Source organism: Miniopterus schreibersii, assembly GCF_964146895.1.
Source record: "Miniopterus schreibersii genome assembly, chromosome: 15".
Taxonomy (NCBI): Eukaryota; Metazoa; Chordata; class Mammalia; order Chiroptera; family Miniopteridae; genus Miniopterus; species Miniopterus schreibersii.
Genome location: NC_138115.1, coordinates 33,976,377 through 33,995,577, shown reverse-complemented (window position 1 = coordinate 33,995,577; position 19,201 = coordinate 33,976,377). Strand labels below are relative to the sequence as shown.

The following is a 19,201-nucleotide window of genomic DNA, read 5'->3' as shown; positions in this document are numbered from 1 at the left end:
CAAAAAAACAACCAACCAGAGTTATACTTCTCACATCCACATTCACTCCATTTTAAAGGCAAAGTTTGTTTCCCTTACTTGAGCTTCATAGTCTGCTGTGAGGCCGTTGATTATTTCCTTTTTAGCATTAATTTTAGGTACTGACCAACATCTTTCACTTTGTTTTTCCTTAACATCTCCTCATCCCTGATTAAAAGGGTTATCTCTTTAGTTCTCTGAATTTTAGCGCAAACATCATGCAAAATATTATAGGTGATAAGTGTTCTGCTATATGGTGAGTGTGTACATATATCCTTTTTAACATCATATTTACAGATTTCTATATGTCAGCATATGAAGATCAATTTCTCTGAACTACAAACCGTGGAAATATGTGGTGCAGCATAGAGACCAGTTATTACTGGTCAAATTCTTTTCTTCAAGTAGTTTGTTTTGACACACAAGTCACCAAGTGGTTTTTCAGAGAAAGCTTAGCTTGATGGGTCGTCACATAAGCCATTTGACATTTGTCCCCAGTCAGACCGGATGCCACATGAAAAATTTACTCAGGCAAGAGGCTCCTAGGAATAAACAGTTCTCTAGTGTTGCTCACAGGGGACTCAGCAAGGTGAGCAGAACTTCAACTTGTCACGGATGCACTGTTCTGACAAACATAAGTAGATGCTAATGGCTAAATCGTGACAGAGTAAAGTCCCACAACCATATGGCTAATTGCCACAACAATATCTTCAGTGTTATTAATCAAGTTTTCATAGTGTGCCATGATAATTGGAATAATTAGAAACAGCATAGGCATTGCTTGTCTCCACCACACATTTTTGCAGACAGGGAGGGACCTCAAACAACCACAGTTGCACATTCAATACTGTACTGTTTAGTGCTATCTTTTCCTCAAAAATACTTTGGTTAATTAATGAATTAACTGTTTGCCAGTAGTGTATTGTGTGTGAGCGTCTGTAGGGACACAAGTCTCTAAAAGAAACCACCAAAACCCCTGTGTATCTGTTCAAATAGGCATTACTCCTTTAAGGCAAGAACAGAGTTCTACCCATCTTGGATCTTTTAGCTTGAAAGATGAATTCACTGTACACTAATTTGGATGATGGACATTCATTTTTTTGGTCATATATTTCCAGTTTTAGCTAATTTAGTTAAGAAAATGAGGAATTAGAAAGCAATTGAATAAATTACAAGACATAAGTATTTGCATAATTTGTTTCAGGAAAATACTATATAGTAGTGCTCCCAAAATGAATTATTTTGAATATGTCTCTCAATTGTCGATGAAGTAAATATTACCATTTTTAATATCACAATTGAAACATTTTCATGTTTCTAATATTGAAATACACTCACTTCAGTCCTTTATAAGCTCACATCCTTTCCTTCATCTTAATAGTGGAACGAGAATTCATTTGTGCTTGGCACGGTGCTCTGATAGGAGGGCTTCTTGGCCTGTCTGCTCTGTGAGGAAGTGACCGGACAGGAAAGACAGAGATGAATGGTAATGAGCACCTTGGTGGTGCAGAAGCATTTAGGCAAGTAGCTGAAGGGAAATGGCAGTTGTACGTGTCTGTTGTTAAACAGCTCCTCTAATTATTTTGAATATGTACGCGATACATAAGTAGTCATAGTTTTGAATTCTGTGCCCACTTACACTTTCTCTCCCTTGCCTTTTCTGTCCCATTGCATTCTTTAATGAGACAAGTCAGACTACATTTTTCTAAAATTTTAGATTCACTGGTGTCTTTGGTTAAAAAATATTTCAAAAAATTCCCCAAATAAAAATAACTGTAGAAATAATATTGTATCATAACTTTATAATGACCTTAGCCAGAAATGGTTGCTTCCTTGATCCCTGAACGCCACAAAATTTAAAACCACTGCATTACTCAGTTTCTTTTCTTGAAATGGGTCTTCTCTTTTCCTCCCTTCCTTTGACTCTGAACAGAGTGAGAGGCACAGAGTAGAGACTGTATTAGGAAAATTGGAAGTTGGAAGTAAGAAAGCAAGAAAATGGGATTTTTATCTTTTAAACAACTTAATGATTATTTACTCACTTTGTGGATAAAATGATTCAGACCTTTTCCTTCTTTATCCTACTTTGTCTTTTTACTACCCATTAGATAGAGGCTGGACGGGGGGAGAAATGAAACTTTATTTCCGTGCTCATAACCAGTTATAAAAAATTGGTGTAGAGAAAAAATTTAAACCAATGTCTAGAATGAAGCTTGGATTGATTATATGTAGATTTTATTTTTTTTATGTCCTGCTTTAAATAAAGTGCAATTGTGTTTTTCATTTAAACTTCAAGTTTATCCTTTGTATCATCAGAATGGTTTTGGTTACATGTTAGAAAACCCTTCCTCAGCCTGGCTGAGGTATTAAGGAACTTAATTATTTCACATAGCTGAAGTCTAAAGATACTGCGACTCAAGGGGCTCAATTAAGGTCTCAAGTTTTTTCTGTATCTTCACTGTATTAACTCCATCGTAGGCTTCTTAAGGCTTATTCCCTGGTAATCACAAAAGATTTGGGGCTAAGTGCTTCCTTGTTCTAGCCCAAAGGAGAGAGAATGAAACCTTTCATCAAATACAAAACAACAGTTTCTTTCGGTCCATTTGGACCAAATTAGATCATGTGCCTACCCCAGACCATGAACAGTTCTCAGGGGGACCATCATCTACTGTTTACCTTAGACTAATTGGGGTCTGTCTTTAGAGCAGTGTTTGTTAAATGGTGGCTTCTGGACCAGCAGCATCGACATCCCCTGGGCACTTGTTAGAAATGAAAATTCTTGGGCCACACCTCAGATCCACTGACCTCTAGCTATCAACTTCCTTTTGAACAATGTTGGGGGGAAATGCAAGACCGAACTAAATCTAGTTTAGGAAGGAATAAAGCCAGAATAGATTCTTGGTAGACAGTTACCCTCCCTCTATCTTCTCTCTTGCAAAGTTATTTATATGTGATACATTTTATATCACTTGCAATGAAACTCTACTGTACCCAAATCTTTTCCTGTTAAATGTGGCAGATGATGCTATTTACCCATCTCATACCCGTTCACCCTTTCTTCCTTACTAAAATAACTGATTTAGAGTTCATTGGACTTTTGTTGTTGTTTTTAGAATGATACTATACCCGCTTTCAGGTGTACAGTGCGACACAATTCTGACCAGTCGTGTTTAATCTCCAGTCAGCTGCTGGGGATTCATGTCAAAGCTTTGCTTCCTTCACTTAGACCCCCATGCTTTCCTCTAATTACTTTCTCTCTTTATGATGATGATGACTGTAGATGCAGCATCTATGAGAGAATGCCAAAGAGAGCTTTAGAGACCTCAGCCTTTACATCTTTAACCTGCAGAACCAAAACCAGCAATTACCTACTTCAGACTTCTGATATGTGAGACAGAAATAAACCCCATATTTAAGACACTGTTTCGTTCTTTTTCACTTGCAACCAGATGTAATCCTAACTGATAAAGCAACATAGTATCATTGTTTTCATAAATGGAGAAACATAGCTTTTCTGTTTCTAAATTCTTCTGTTTTATAGACCTTACTTTCTGCTCATCAAATAAGTCATTGCACAGCTCTTGGCAGAGGCTAAGCCCACACCCATACTTTAGGCTTGAGCTTCCTCTCTCCTATCTTACCAGCTGGCTTTGGCAAGTAATATAACTTCTGTGAGCCGTAGTTTCCTCAACTGTAAAATGAGAATAATAACACTTCATTTTCTGAAAGGGCATTAAATATGTTAATGGATATACACCATGAGCCCCCTGCCTGACACATTGTAAGCTCTAAAAAATGGGGGCTGTATGTTGTGGAAGCCCAGTGAAGATGAAAGTGATCTGTATCTGTAAAATATGATAGCAGCGTAGGAATAGTGCATAGGAAACAAGAAGTCAGCATGAACCTTATTTTGTTGCAATACTTATTTGGGCATTTTATTAACAGCTTGTAAAATTCTTCTGAGAGGCTCATTGTGCCAAAATAAGACCTCCAGTAAATATGAATATGCATTTTGTTTCTTCTGTCTAGGTAACACTTCGGCTCTTTGTCTTTGGGGAAAATCATCACTTAAATTCTCCAACACAATAGCTGAAATCCATCTGCATATCTTGGTACTCTTTAAAATTCACACTGAATTCTGTACAGACTTCTTAACGCAAAGGTCATTGTTTATATTCTTAACTCTAGCAGGCAGGACCCATACCTACTTAATTTGTGTTCTACAACATTTAAAACAGTTAAATATGCAAGTAGGCATTACAAATACTTTTCTGCTGATAAAGTAGAGCAGTTATCACCAAGGAATGGTTTACTGTATTTCTCAATTTGAAAGTTACGGTTCTGCTAGGTGGAGTCCTAGACGGGGCGGCCTTCTCACTATAGTTAAGAGTCATTTATTGCACTGCTGTCCTGACCACCAGAAAGACCCAATGAGATAGTGAGTGGATCAGGGCAAGTTTCTAGCATGTGGAAATATCAACTCAAGGATATTGACTATAAAATATACATATTGTGATCTTCAACCCTTATATCTCCTGTTAATAGTTATCTGTACTTAAAGAGCAGCCATATTTGATCATTCATGACCTTTCATTTTTTGACAGAAAAAAATTTGCTAAGGGCCCATGTCAGATAAGATCATAATTTAACAAGATGTGTTTAGTAGTACAATCTATTAAAATAATTACCAAATGAATATTTACCATTTTTGAAATTACCTTACAAGAAATAATTGCTTTCCTTATCTTTGAGTGTATGTGCTCAGATTTTAAGGCTTAGACTAAGTTTAAGTCTTTGTCATCTTATTTTGATTGAAAGGCTACATGGGTAATTGATTTTATAAAGGTTTCAGTATTATTTCTAACCTGACTGGCTTATTTGTGCTTTATCTGTAAATTTGTCCCCCTAAAATTGAATGCAGTGTTTGTTTTAAATACACAAAGTCAGATCACTTTGGAAGAAATTAAAAATTGCCAACCTTAATTACCCTTTTGAATATCAGGCTGAGGAAAGGAAAAGAAAGGACAGCTGTCCCTGGTTCTGACTCCTTTCTGTATAATTCCTTGGAAATATGAAAACCATTTATGTAGAGAATTTCTATCAAAATGTGACTTATCCAGGTCTCAGTGATTGGATTTGGCTAGATCTTGAAGTGAAAGGCCATATCCCACAATCCTTGGAAGAAGAAAGATATATTTTCTCTTGTTGACGAGGTTATATTTAAGAAGACTTCGGCTTTCTTTAAAGGTGCTAATTAAGAAATAGGAAGAGTCTTTGGTTTTGAGGGCAAGCAGTGTTAATCCTGACCCACCATTTTCATAGCTCTGTATCCTTGAGCAAGTTCCTTAACTGTCCTCGGGCTGCAGCTGCTTCATCTGTAAAATGGAGACATATAAAATATTCAAAACAAGTGTCTTCAATAAATGTTGCTTCCCCTGTCCGTGAATCACCACAGTTTATACAGACTCCAAGAATTAGCATTAATTTGAATTTCTAAAGCTGATTTAGAGGATAAGTAGGAAATACTCCCCCCAACACCCAGGTGGCTCCTGAAGTCAGTGCGCTTTATATAACAGGCAGTACCTGCCTGTACTGGCCAGTCGTTCACTGCCCCCCACCTCCAGCTTCCCACTCTCATGGTCACATCTGGAATCTTCTTTCCAGTAATTGTACCACCTCAAAAACTTCCCCCTCAAGCATGCTACTCTCTGACTTTGTCTTTCCAACTTTCGTTACCGCATCTCCAACTCCAGCCTGACTTCATTTACCGCCCAGCCTTTCCATTGTCAGTTGGTCCCTACGTGTCCTCAGTCCTCAGCTCACGCTCTGCTCTGAGTTTCGTGGCTCCACGCTTGTGCGTGCAGCGCCCTTGCTCCTCCGGCCCTCTGTGTTACTGCGCTAGCAGCACCCAAACCCTGCTCCTGCTTGTAAGTGAGCAGCCGAAAGTGGCAGGAAGAAAACAACCTGCTCGCCGAACTCACTTTCTCTAGCTTCAGGTGAGCCCTGGGCACTGGCAGCCCTACTGTGTTTCCTGTCTGTAGCCTGCAATCAGAAAGAGAGGCCAAAGATTGGAAGTTGACTAGGTGGGAGGGCGAAGGCTTACAGTTTTTATCTTTGAGGTTTGTTCCTGGGTCCAAGACTGCCTATTTAAAAGTGCGAGGCGTAGGCCTGGCGACTGGGGCACAGCAGAGATGCAGGCAAGAGGCAGGCGGGACACTCACCAAGCAGACGCGTCAGGAGACCTGCTTACTGGAGCCACACTGGTAAATGTATCCATTTGTGTGTGTGTAGGTCTGAGGTTGTAGGAAATAACTCATGTTTTAGAAAGTAATTGAAACTGGCAACTCAGCATTGCAAACTCTTGAGGGACAGTCAGGCCTAAGGAAGAAGGAGTCTTGTGCTGTAACGTAAGACATTCAAAAGTGAGTTGCAGTTCTGCCCGGATCACTATTTAAGCTGACAACTCACTCAACCTCTCAGTTTCCTCATTTGCCCATTTGCCATTGGCCTGCCAGATGATTACAGATCATGGGCATGGAAGGAGAGCAGCTCTTGGTACTAGATGTAAAAGCAGTGATCACATCCCCACCCAGATCATCTCTTGTGTAGCTGACAGAGATAGGACTAGAAGATCTTTACAGGCACATCCAGCTCTAACGTACCATGGTTCTTAACTGGACTTTATAAAGTTTATGTTTGTTCAACGAGATGTATTAAACATCCACTCACTGTATGCCCAGCACTGATTTTATAGTCTTAAAGGGAAATAAAAAGGCAACAAAGTAAAGTCCATGCCTTTGTGGAGCTTCTGTTATAATGGGGGAGTTAGACAGTAAACATAAAGCATAAAACATGAAATGGAGATTATATCAGGCAGTAGTAAGTGCTATGAACAAAAGTTAGGGGTCACTAAAACTTCCGTGGTCCCTGGTAATTCTTGGCCCCAAAACTGTATCCTCTTATATACTCTTTTTAAAAAATATACATATATATATATATATATATATATATCTTTATTGATTTCAGAGAGAGGGAGAGAGAGATTGAAACATCAATGATGAGCGAGAATCACTGATTGGCTGCCTCCTGCATGCCCCCCACTGGGGATCGAGCCCGAAACCCAGGCATGTGCCCTGACCGGGAATCGAACCTCAGTCTCCTAAATCATAGGCCGATGTTCAACTGCTGAGCCAGGCTGGCTGGGCCTCTTTTATACTCTTAAAGTAGTGGTTCTCAGACTTGAATCTACAGGCTTTTTCAAATACAAAGTACTTGGCCCTGCCCAGAATTTCTAGTTTAATAGGTATTAGGTGGGTAAGGTCCAAGAATTTGCAGTTTAAACAAATTCCCAGGTAATGTTGATGCTATTGGTCCACAAGCCACACTTTGAGAACCACTGTTTTACCGTGTTCCTAAATCTCCCCTTTTTTCCTGAGATCACTCAGTACTACTCTTTGCAGTCAAAGTTCTAAATCAAACTAAAGTGTTGAGGTTACATGAACTAAGCAGTTAGCTTCTTCCCAAGATACACTATGCAAAGATAATCAGTTATTTGCACGCGTGCGTAAAATTAGGTTCATACATTCCTCAAAATGTCTTTATGTTATAAAAGAACATTAGCCACCTTAGCAAGGTGGATTTGGAGGGAGAGGACCTGGGATAGGAAGAGAGGTTATTTCTCATTGTATATTCTTTTAGACTATAAAATTCTCCTTTCAACACTTGCAAAAAAATTACTCAATTAACAAAACAGTAACCCCACATAGTTTTATTTTAATTCACAGGAAATAAAAGAATTTAAAAAGTGAGAAAGATGGTGAGATAGGAGGTTGTGCCAGAGAGCAATGTTTCAGACTGAAGTCTAGGATTTGTAGTTTCTCAGCATCAGCAGCCAGCCACAGTAACTGCTAGCTGATGTGGAAAGTAAATGAGTACTGTTGATGAAAATAAATTTAAAGTATTTTATGTGATGTTTTTGTGCTTCATATTTGAGTTGGTTTACGAGCAGATTAATTTATGAACGTATTATATACCGTGATGCCCTCAGTAAGCTGGACTTCACTGAGTTTCCGTTCTCTTCCTTAGCCCAATATACAGTTCTAGACCTCATAAGTCTTTCTAAAATCAGCTGACCAAAAGTGGCAATTAATTTTTCTTTGTAAGTTCTTAGTTCTTTATAGTTGCCTTAATGAGTTTCCTTGAAAGGAAGCTCTCTAAATCATGTAGGGTCCTGTAGCTGTAATTACTACTGTATTGTAACGGGTACTCATGAAATAGGAGATCGTGATTCACAAAATAAGTTCTTCAGAAAGCTCCGTTTCTTCTCCTTGAGAAACTCAGTTGCCACACAGATGACAACATTACCACCCAGATGACAGCAACAGTAGATACTGTGCATTCTGAGTCTCACGACTGGGTCATTAATGGGGAGAGGTGATTTTTAATATACATCTGAATTAGATATGCTTTAGGAATTAAGAGAAGTCAAGAGGAATGTAAAAGAATGGAAGGAACACTGAGCAAGGAGTTAAATTACCATGGTGCAGATCTCTGGTCTGCTTTTGATTGGGGTTTGTTCAGACTCTGCCGTGTGCCTCTGCTGAGACACCCGTGACATTCGGGTGACTGCCCTGCCTGTTCGGGTCTGTGATTATGTACTGGGGGGTGAGCAAAGAAGTCACCTAGCTCAGAAACATGCAGGAATTTCTCCACAGGTTATTCTAACCCATATATCCCACAGACCACTTGAAGAAATACTGCTTTTAGAGAGTCATTTTCGTATCATATATTTGATAATACCTTTAGAAATCAAAAAGTTCTATGAAGTCATGATATTTGCCATTATCAGAAATTATGTGCCTTCATTTTAAAACATCAAGTGGCAATCTTTTCTTCATAAGAAAATACATGTTCTCTGCTTAGTGTATATTTGTCCTTATTTTTAAAAAATTTATACACACACACTCACAGTTGATAAAGTGGTTTGGGCGCGGAGCTTCGGCTAGTCGCTGGGGAACTCGGAACAAAATGGAGAGGCAGCCTCCCTTTAACCCTCTGTCGTTTCCACTTTGCTTCCCCTACTGGGAAGAGGTCGTTGGTGCCGGTTGAGTTGGACTTCCGAACTCCTCCCAAGCCCACACACGCGCCCAGTTAGTGCCCGGTGGTGGTGCCTGCTCCGCGCCCTCGCCGGCGCCCCCAGGGTTCCCTTTCCCCTTCTGTCTCTGCTTGGCCCTTGTTAGTCACCCGGGCCCCGTGCAGATACGTTCAGCTCTTCGTTTCCCTGTGTTAATGGACAGGGACTAGGGACATACAGGGTGGGGCAAAGGAGGCTTACAGCTGTGAGTATGAGAAACTGTTTATTCTTGTATTATTTTCCATACGGACAACTGGAAACCTACTTTTGACCCACCCTGTAGAATCCCAAATGGTGGATAACCAAAAAACAATGGATACTTGGCTTTGAAATGTATTTAGTAAGCTTTTAAATTGTTTTTACCTTCCTAATTATATTTTGCTAACTTTGCCATTAGTTTGCATTCCCTATACATACCCTGGTTGATTGGGGACTTGAAGGGGAAGGGGCACAGAAAAATGCAAAGTGTCTATGGGAACCCAGATTGATAGGACTTTTATTGAATTAGAATTCACTTTGGATAATTTCCATGTCAATGATTGAAAGTTGTCAGCATAGCATTCAGTCTAGGCCTAGCACGGTACCTGCTACAGTTGAAATTCAAAGTGTCCCAGTTCCCCAGCCTTTGAGAAGCCTTCCCCAGGGGTAACATACTACATGAACTCACAGTGGGTTTTAGGAGCCCTGGCAGCTAGCATCGTAATGGGCGGGAAATAGGAATCTGTGGCCTAGTCCAGTGCTTCTGGAATTTAATATACACACAGATCTCCCAGAGGCCTTGTTAAAATGAAGATTCTGATCCAGTAGGACTACATTGGGAGTCTGGGAGTTTGCATTTCCAACAGGCTCCCAGGTGACAGAGCTGGTCCTCGGATCACACTTTGAGCAGTGAAATCCTAGTAGACAACAGGCCGAGCTGAGGAACATCTGAGGCATGGGCAGGTGGAGGGACAGGGTTCAGGATATGAAGGGTGAAGGTCCAAGAGGGCTGAGGAGTTCTGATCAACTCCTACACAGGTGTAATCACTTATAACTTTGTACCTGTGTTCAGGGATTTCTGCAGAGATGAGAGGAGCCCAGGGAAATGTCTGATGAGCAGCTAGGAAACCTGGGAGAGGTCAGGGATATAGGCTCAAGATCAAGAAGACTCCAGGTTAAGAAGAGCAGACATGGGGAGGAGGATTCATATTAATTTAATAAACATTTGTTAACCCCTTACTCTCTGCTCAGCACCAACCCCCAGGAGCTTGTGACCTGTTGGAGAAGGGAGAAAAACCACTCTCTCAGTAGCTAAGCCTTTAGCTGGGATTTGTTTATAAGTGCCTTTTTCTCTGGAAAGTGTAACTGGGGAGCAGTGACACTAATAGATATGGCAGCTCTAAACATCAGGCCTGAGTGAAGCACTTGTCCTAGCTAGCCTCTGAGAAGCCAGGGGGGTCCGGGTGCCTGTGGGAAGGGGAAAGAGAGAAGAGAGTGAAAACCAGCCCCAAAGGGTGTTTACAACTCTAGGTAAGTGGTAAGAGTTCCAAGGGAACTAGCCTGTGCTGCTACCTTCTAGGGATGGGTTCAGTCTGACTCTTGATGACACATGACCAGCCTACATATTTGCGATCTCACCTCCATTCTGAATCGCATGGATTCTGGTGTTTCTCAGCTTAGTGTTACACTTCATGTCAGTTCTCCCAACTATGTATATAAATGTATTAGGGGGTTGATGCAGAGGAAGTTGAAAAGTGTTATTCATTAAGGTTAAGATCCCATTGGTATTTGAATTTTGTTTTGTTTTTTAATGAGTTTCAGATTAGGGAGGATAGGAGCAATTATTTTTAGCAATTCTCTGTATGCTCTTTTAGAAAACTGATTTGATCATAATTCCCTTTTCTGAAGGTAAAATGACAGAACAAAGCCTATTTACAGACTTTCGAGGAGTAAAAATTGTCTAGTATGAATAAAAACTAGTATTCACAGAGCCTAAAATTAATTTTCCCAACATGACCACCAACTGTACGTTAATTTTTCATGTTCTTATTCACATTCAGTAGTGACTTCCAAGTAATTTTCTCGGGGAGATGCCAGTAGCCCACTTGTAGTTGAGCCCAAGTAAGTGGCAGGGTAGAGAGATTTCTTCTTAGTAATTTTTACCCCCATTGTATCCTCAAGTCCTGGCTAAGATTCGAACTGTGGCCCTGGCCAGCGTGGCTCAGTTGGGTGTCATCCCATGCACGCACCCAGGTTGGGGGCTCGATCCCCAGTGAGGGGCATGCAGGAGGCAGCTGATCGATGTTTCTCTCTCTCTCTCTTTCTTTCTCTCTAAAACTCAATAAAATTACTTTTTAAAAAAAGATTCCAGCTGTGCCCTGGTTGGAATATACAATAAGATTCTCAAAGAGAACACAACCTATTCATACAACTGAATCTATGTTGAAGTATTACCATCTATCACTAGCTTTATTTGAACGCGTTGGTAAATCACACGTTACTTAGTCCTTGAAACAGTCCTTGAAATCTTATACTGCTAATCTAAATAGCAGGTATATGTCTAAAGAGAGTCGTGTATGTGTGTGTGTGTGTGAGAGAAAGTGAAAATGTTCAGTCATTTTACAGCCTCAAAACATGACAGTCATCTGTGCTCAACATTCCCATGAGCACCTTATACCCCTGGAAAAACAGATACACAAGGCTTTGCTTTCCATTCAAACTATTTTTGCAAAGGGCATATTATAGTTCTGATTAAAAAAACAGTTTCAAACACTTGCCAAAGAGAATAAATTACAGTAGGAATGGGTGCTAATTATTAGGAACTTATTTTTGGAATAAGAAACCTTCCTTAATAAAGGGCTATGTACTGTCCTCTGAAAGGAAAATAGAATTTTTTCCCCAAAGTCAAAAATACCCTCTTAACAGCTTACGTACTTATCCTCTGGAGGCTAAATTAGGTTTAACATGTGTTTCTAGAAAGCCAGTGGAAGCTGGGTTCAACCCATGGATCACCAGGAGAAAGCAGAGAGCACATTTGAGTTGGTTAATGGTAATAACTAATTCGAAGTTACACTTCCTTCTGTTTTGAAGCAGAGTTTGATGGGGTTGAAATATCCAAATTTTTCAAATCTTTCTGTAATGCATGCAGATCCCAAATATTTTTAAGAAGATTGAATTGAAACAGTTGACTACATTTTTAAAGAATTAGTAAACAAGCTAAACATCTTCCAATAATGTATTTTACAGAGCCATTAGAAGAAGAAGAAATGTAAAATTAGAAAAAATGACTTATTTTGGGAGCTTTCATCTTTTGTAGCTTTGCTGTCCAAGAAGTTAGAAGTAAAGATGGGAACGTTTTGTGGCCCTAATTATAATAGCTACAATACTCGATTCTAATTTTAAGACTGTTTTCACAGAGTTGATATAAAGGAAAACTCAGGGTAAATTAATTAAAAAGAACTGAGTACAGAAGAAACCAAAATAAGAAGAGCCTAAACTCAGTCATGAAGATGGCAACCAGAGAGATGAAAACTTAGATTTGCTTTTGTTTTTCTCTGGTACTGATACAGAATTTGGATTCCTTGTTTATTCCTTACCAGGCATGGATTGCTTAAAAATAAATTGTTAGTTTTCCAAGTTAGTCAGTGTGGAGTTTCCTCAAAAATTAAAAATGGAGCTGCCTTTTGACCCAGTGATCCCATTTCTGGGAATATATCCGAAGAAACCCGAAACACCAATTCAAAAGACTATATGCGCCCCTATGTTTATAGCAGCATTATTTATAGTAGCCAAGATCTGGAAACAGCCCAAATGTCCAACAGTAGATGAGTGGATAAAAAAGCTGAGGTACATTTACACCATGGAATACTACTGAAAAAAAAAAAAAAGAAATCTTACCTTTTGCGACAGCATAGATGGACCTGGAGAGTATTATGCTCACTGAAATAAGCCAAGCAGAGAAAGACAAACCTCGTTTCATCTCACTTATATGTGGAATATAATGAATAAAATAAACTGATGAACAAAATAAAAACGGAGGCATGGATACATGGAACAGATTGACAGCTGTCAGGGGAGGGGGATTAGGGGCTGGATCAAAGAAGGTAAAGGAATTAAAAATTGTGTGTGTGTGTGTGTGTATAGAGAGATACATATAGATATGTATAGATATCTCTCTATATATAACACACATAGTCACAGACAACAGTGTGGTGATAGCCAGAGGGAAAGGGATTGGGGGTAGGCGGAGGTGGGCAAAGCAGGGGAAATGGGGACGGAAAAATACTTTGCTTTAGGTGATGGACGCACGATCCAGTGTACAGATGATGTTTTGTTGAGTTGTACACTTGAAACCTGTATGGTTTTGTGAACCAATGTCATCCCAATTAATTCAATTAAATACAGGTGAACAGAAAGCAAAAGGAAAATTAATATCATTAAGCAAAATCCAACATTGCTCTTTTGTGTTCCAATATGCTTACCCAGTGTTACCATTTCATGATCCGAGGTTACTTAAGATGCCTTATAATGCTTGTTAGATTAAATATGCCTTTACTTCTTTACTTGTTTGTCCTAAGGTGGCTGGGTCTATATTTCCTAACGTGCCATTAAAGAAAAGAAAAAGTAAATGAATATCTAGTATATAAAATTTTTCTGCAGGTATAATCCCACTACAGCCATGTTGAATTGAAGCTATGTTTATTTAGACCTCAGTCAAATTGGTCATCTTCATAACTTGATTGAAAAAAATGAATTTCTCTTGGCGTTTCCATGGGTCATTCACCAAGCAATAATACCAAGAGGAGTTACTGATCCCCTGGGGATAGCAGCTTAATTGCAATGAAATTTAAATTTGACAATAGTGATATAAGTGCAGATACAGAAATTGTCCTGTCTTTGGGTGGTTTATAATTAAATTTAATACCTTAGATGGTCTTTTTTGTTTGTGTAGACTTTAATTACTAAGTAGATCTGGTAAATTATGAATTACTGTATTATCACAAGTGATAAGATGTATATGTTAACAAGCACTGCAATCTGCAGGTGTATCATACATAAAGCAAAATTAATAGTATCGAGCAATTAAATTGAACCTATCCTTAAAGGAAAAAGAAAGGTTTAATGCTACCCTTAAGTGTAACTTAAACTCTCCCTAAATATTTCTAAATGCAATAAAAACATGTTAATTTTATGAGTGACTTCCTTATAAGATCTCATTTCTTAGAGTAAATTTTCCTTTCTAAGAATAGAAAAGCTTACTGAAATAATTTCTATTGGTAACTCATTTCATAAAGAACTGAATTTTTCCTTGGCTTTTAAGCTCAGCGAAGAAAGCCTAGAATAGCACAGGAAATTTTGTTTGTGGTGAATATATGTATGAACTACATATACTCCAGTTGGAGTAAAAGTGATTAAATTATTGATAAGGTCAATGTTGGTCCCAAAGCATTCCATTAGTAGTCATATGATAATTCTTAAATATTTTGAGAATTTGTCCTTAATTTCCTATAATTGCATATAAAATAGAGGAAACTGTATTTTGCTTTAATTTAATAAACTTGTATGTACAACTGACAGAGTCTTATATGAAAGAAACATGCTAAATATCTAATAACAATAAAAATTTTCTTACGTGTTTCTGGATTTTTTTTGCACTTACTGAATTATTTTTATGCTGCCACTAACAAGATCAATGCCTATATTTCCAACTTAGCTGCACCTTTGCTTCTCGGAAGCACGACAGTTGGCTTTACAGTGAATTTAACAAGACCTTGGTAAATACATAGAGCACTTAGCAAAATGTACAGAGCTCTTTACAGAGAACGTTTTGGATCTCCCTCCCTCTCTCTCTCTCCCTCTCTCTCTCTCTCCCTCTCTCTCTCTCTCCCTCTCTCTCTCTCTCTCTCTCTCTCTCTCTCTCTCTCTCTCTCACACACACACACACACACACACACAGACACACACAGACACACACAATTTGGCCCTTGCCCTGGAATTATTTAGCAGTGGCCTTGGCAAGGCAAAACTTCGAAAATAAAGCAATGTGAAACATTTATAAAGCAGCACATCATAGATTACACATTAAATATAAAAGTACTGAAGACTTACATTCTATGTAGTTCTAAGGATAGGTTTTATTCACTGTAGGTTATAGATGTTTTCAGCTCCCCTCCTGACGATGCTGCAGTAGAGATTGCTGCATGTATCTGTGGGATCATTTTTGAGGCTAAGCTAACAGAACCCCAGTCAGCAGGAAGGTTGCAAGAGAAGTTGGAGCAATAGCTGGGCGTTTCGTTACAAAAATAATAGGAATATAAATTATCTCTTTAAAATGGCTTTTTTTCCCCCTCTTGATGTACTATGTGTGATGAAACCAAAGATATGATTGTCCATAAGAAAATGGGAGGAATCTGAACTTTGAGAAAGGGGGAAAGAGATAGTGGGGAAGAGATAGTACTGTATTCTCACCTGCGGTGTTTTTTAACTTCTTTTTTGTTAAATGATGTCAATTAAGTATGATGTCAGCTTTTTCAAAAGTGATTTTGGTTTCAATAAAAGGAAGCAGGGAAAACAGAGAAAAATTTTCCCCTACATGTAGGAAAGCTAAGCCAAAGCAATGCATTTCAAGAAACAGCAGCGGTGGATACTAAATGGGTTTATTCAGATGAGGAAAAGGTGAATGCACACTCCCAGAATGAAAGGTGCAAGCTCAAGGCACTATATTCTTTTATAGGTGCGATGCTTGAATTTTATACTAGCATCCAGATTTGAACCAGAAGGAATCGGTTAAATGACAGAATTTTTAATTACGAAAGGGCCAAAATGTGCCTGTTCACTGAACCAAGATAATTCTTTCACTTTATTTATTCATTCATTCATTCATTCATTTATTCAGTTTTATCGTATAATAAATGACAAATATAATTGTAAGATATTTAAAGTGTACATCATAATGGTTTGATGTTTGATGGGGGTTCCTCCCATCTAGTTAATGACGGCATCCATCACCTAGTGCATTTATTTGGGGGTTTTCTGTTTGTTTGGTTTGGTGTGTTTTTTGGCGAGAACATTTAAGTTCTACTTTCTCAGCAAATTTCAATTATACAATACAGTGTTACCAACTAGAATCCCCGTGTTATACATTAGATCCTCACCACTTTTTCATGCTGATGAATTTTTCTTCCGGTTGTCTCATTTGAGTAACTGCAAATAACCACGTTCTAGCTGTTCAGTCATTTAACAGTGCAGATATAGCTCTCAGTTTACAGACCCTCTAAACAGGTGCCCAGGATGGCTCAGGCTAGCTACTTTTTGCTTTGTCTGTTCTTCTGGTTCCCCTGATACTTTTTGCAAGACCAGTTAGTTCTTTGTAATTAAGAAAGCACCTATTTAGTTTAGAGATATGTGTCTGCTTCTTAAAACAGTAAATATTAGCATTTGTTATTTGAAAGAATTAGAAGTATGTATAGAAATGTTTTTCCCCCTAAGCTGCATAAATACAGGCACACTGGATAAAAAGGTATATTTTATTTCTCATATTAGCAGTGGAGTAAGAATCGAAAGGTAGATAAAAATTTTAAACTGCCTATAACATTTTTAAAAAGACAAATGTTACTTAGGCATTATTTTTTTTCCTAAAAAATTGAGTAACGTAATTTAAGATGTAGTTGAAAATACAATTTAATTATTCTGTTGATTAATTTGATAATATGAATAAAGGAACTTAAGAATTAGATCATATGGTTCCTACTAAACTGATATATATGTGTGATTATACACTATATTGTCATAGCTATGCTTCCTCCTTAAATGTAATAATTCCTGAAGAAAGTATTTGAATTTTTTTTGGCCTCACTTTAACCCCACAGATGGTTATATTTGGTTTCAAATTTTGCAAAATGGTAACATCTATTAGTTGATTTTTAAACAGTTTCCTCTATTCTGTACTATTTGGGGGTACTAGTAATTTGGAAGTTTTCATTCTTTGCTATGTGTCAGAATCAAATAGAATTCTAGATGCGGTTCCTAGAGAAAGGCTGTGTAAGGAAGTTGTAGCCATGTTATATAAAATTAGCAATAAATTGATAAAAACATATCAGAGTGAATTATTTGAATTTTCTTAGAAGAATTAGATATTAACTTAGTGAGCATTTATTGAAAGTCTGAAGTGCAACTGTTTATGCCGTATAATTATATACAGACCTCGTTCAGTATTCTTACCAGCTGCTTATGCATAGATATCCATTTTCCTGGCCATAGAAGTAGCTGCATTTTGAAAAATGTGCCTATCGGCTCACTGATACTGTGTATCTATTCTAAAGTTAATAATCAAGCATCACTTTATGTTTCATTTGAAATAACTCTGTGCTTGACAAAATAGTAGGTATCCTTTCCCCCCACATTTAATTTTAAAATGAGTATTTTTTTAAATATGATGAAATGTGAGAATGAAATTTTCTGTTTGGCTATATTTGTCATATAACCATTTGCAAAAGTCTAGTTAACAAAAAAAAAATCAGTAGTGATCATGAAATTTTGGAAAATTATAATTTTTAACTCAACTTACAGATGAGGCACTTTTCAGACCACTATACATTTAATTTTCTCTTTGCCTTTTTTATGTGTGATTTATATTAAATATGAAATATTCCTACACTTTTCGAATGTTGTACTTTTGTTTTATACATATAGGAATAAAGTTGAGTGACTGTGGTCTAGCTATAAAACGTAAAATTCATTTGAAAGCTTAAAACTTGGATTTTGCTTTATTATATTCTTGATATATAATGTTTGCTCAGTGTGATCAGTTAAAAATTATGATTTTTTTTTCACAGTTATAGGAGAAAATGATTTCTCTTTACATTACTGTCAAGCGTACTGTTTTCTGAATTTTGGTTTTGTTTCTCTCCAGACGGTGGGTACGGCTGCTGTTTGGGCGAGAGTTCCCCCTACAGGATCTTCTCGTGGTCTGGGATGCCTTGTTTGCAGATGGCCTCAGCCTGGGTTTAGTGGATTATATCTTCATAGCCATGTTGCTCTATATCCGAGATGCTTGTAAGTGTTTATGACCTTGCCTACATTCAAGTAGGTGATCCTGATTTTAAATGTTTTATCTTTTAAATATACTTTATCTTTTATTCTGAATTACCATACCTACATTTTATAGTAGGCAGTATATTGAAGTTTCAAAGGAACATACTAAATTTTTTTTGTTGGTTAACTATGTACATACTGGGAGATGTGGGTACTTTTATCATGAGAAAATTGGAATATTCTTCAGAACCATTTTTCTGAAGACTTTACTTCTGCTTTAATCTCCTCATTACACATATTTGTGAAATGCACATATAAAAAGCCAGTGTTTCAGATATGTTTAGAGCTCCACCTTCTGACAGGTAGGTAGTATTCAAGGATATTTATTGAGAGTAGAGCTGTTTTTTATAGTATCGGCAACTTACCAGTAAAAAATAAATATTGCATTTAAAAATATTTTAACTTCTCAGTTATATTTTAGCCAAATGTGTTTCTCAATAGAGTGCCAAATAGTAGCTGTATTTCATCTCATCAGATCTACCCAAAGGTGCCTGCCCTAGTTGGAGCACCAGTGCCTGTCCCTTTTGAATAGTCAGAAAATCCTCAGCTTGAAGAAAATATCAGAGCATGTTTTAAATTTCAAAATACCTCAAATTGTTTTCCTTCTTAGAAAAATAATCACAATCCACAAAATAAGATTTGTAAGCCAAAATATAATTAGGAAAGATTGCACAAAGTGATGATTAAATAGGAAATTAAAAACTGTCATAAGAGTAGGACTTTATCAGAAGAATATAAACTGTTTCAAGTCATTCATAATCTTGACTGTTAAATTGCTGTGTGGTTCTCTTTTATTTATTCACTGAATACCACTTGTGCCAGATGCTCTTGTTATGCCTCTGGTAACACTAATAATATTCTTTAAAATTTTAGATTATACTTTTTTTAATTCCCCCAAAATTGCTTGAATGAATAAATGACAGGAGTACCACATTTTATCCAAAAATTGTGGGGATTTTTCTGTGCCTTGAAGGTCAA

General features: G+C 37.7%; 1 protein-coding gene across 8 annotated transcripts in view; it reads left to right on the top strand.

Annotated features, from left to right (window-relative positions):
- Window positions 1-19,201, top strand: part of TBC1D5 (TBC1 domain family member 5) — a 361,094-nt gene that overhangs the window by 232,308 nt on the left and 109,585 nt on the right. For all 8 annotated transcript variants that reach the window (XM_081159844.1, XM_081159851.1, XM_081159850.1 and 5 more), the window contains one exon: window positions 18,042-18,184. In XM_081159844.1, the coding sequence (XP_081015970.1) occupies window positions 18,042-18,184 (143 nt within the window). The remainder of the gene's footprint in view (window positions 1-18,041; window positions 18,185-19,201) is intronic.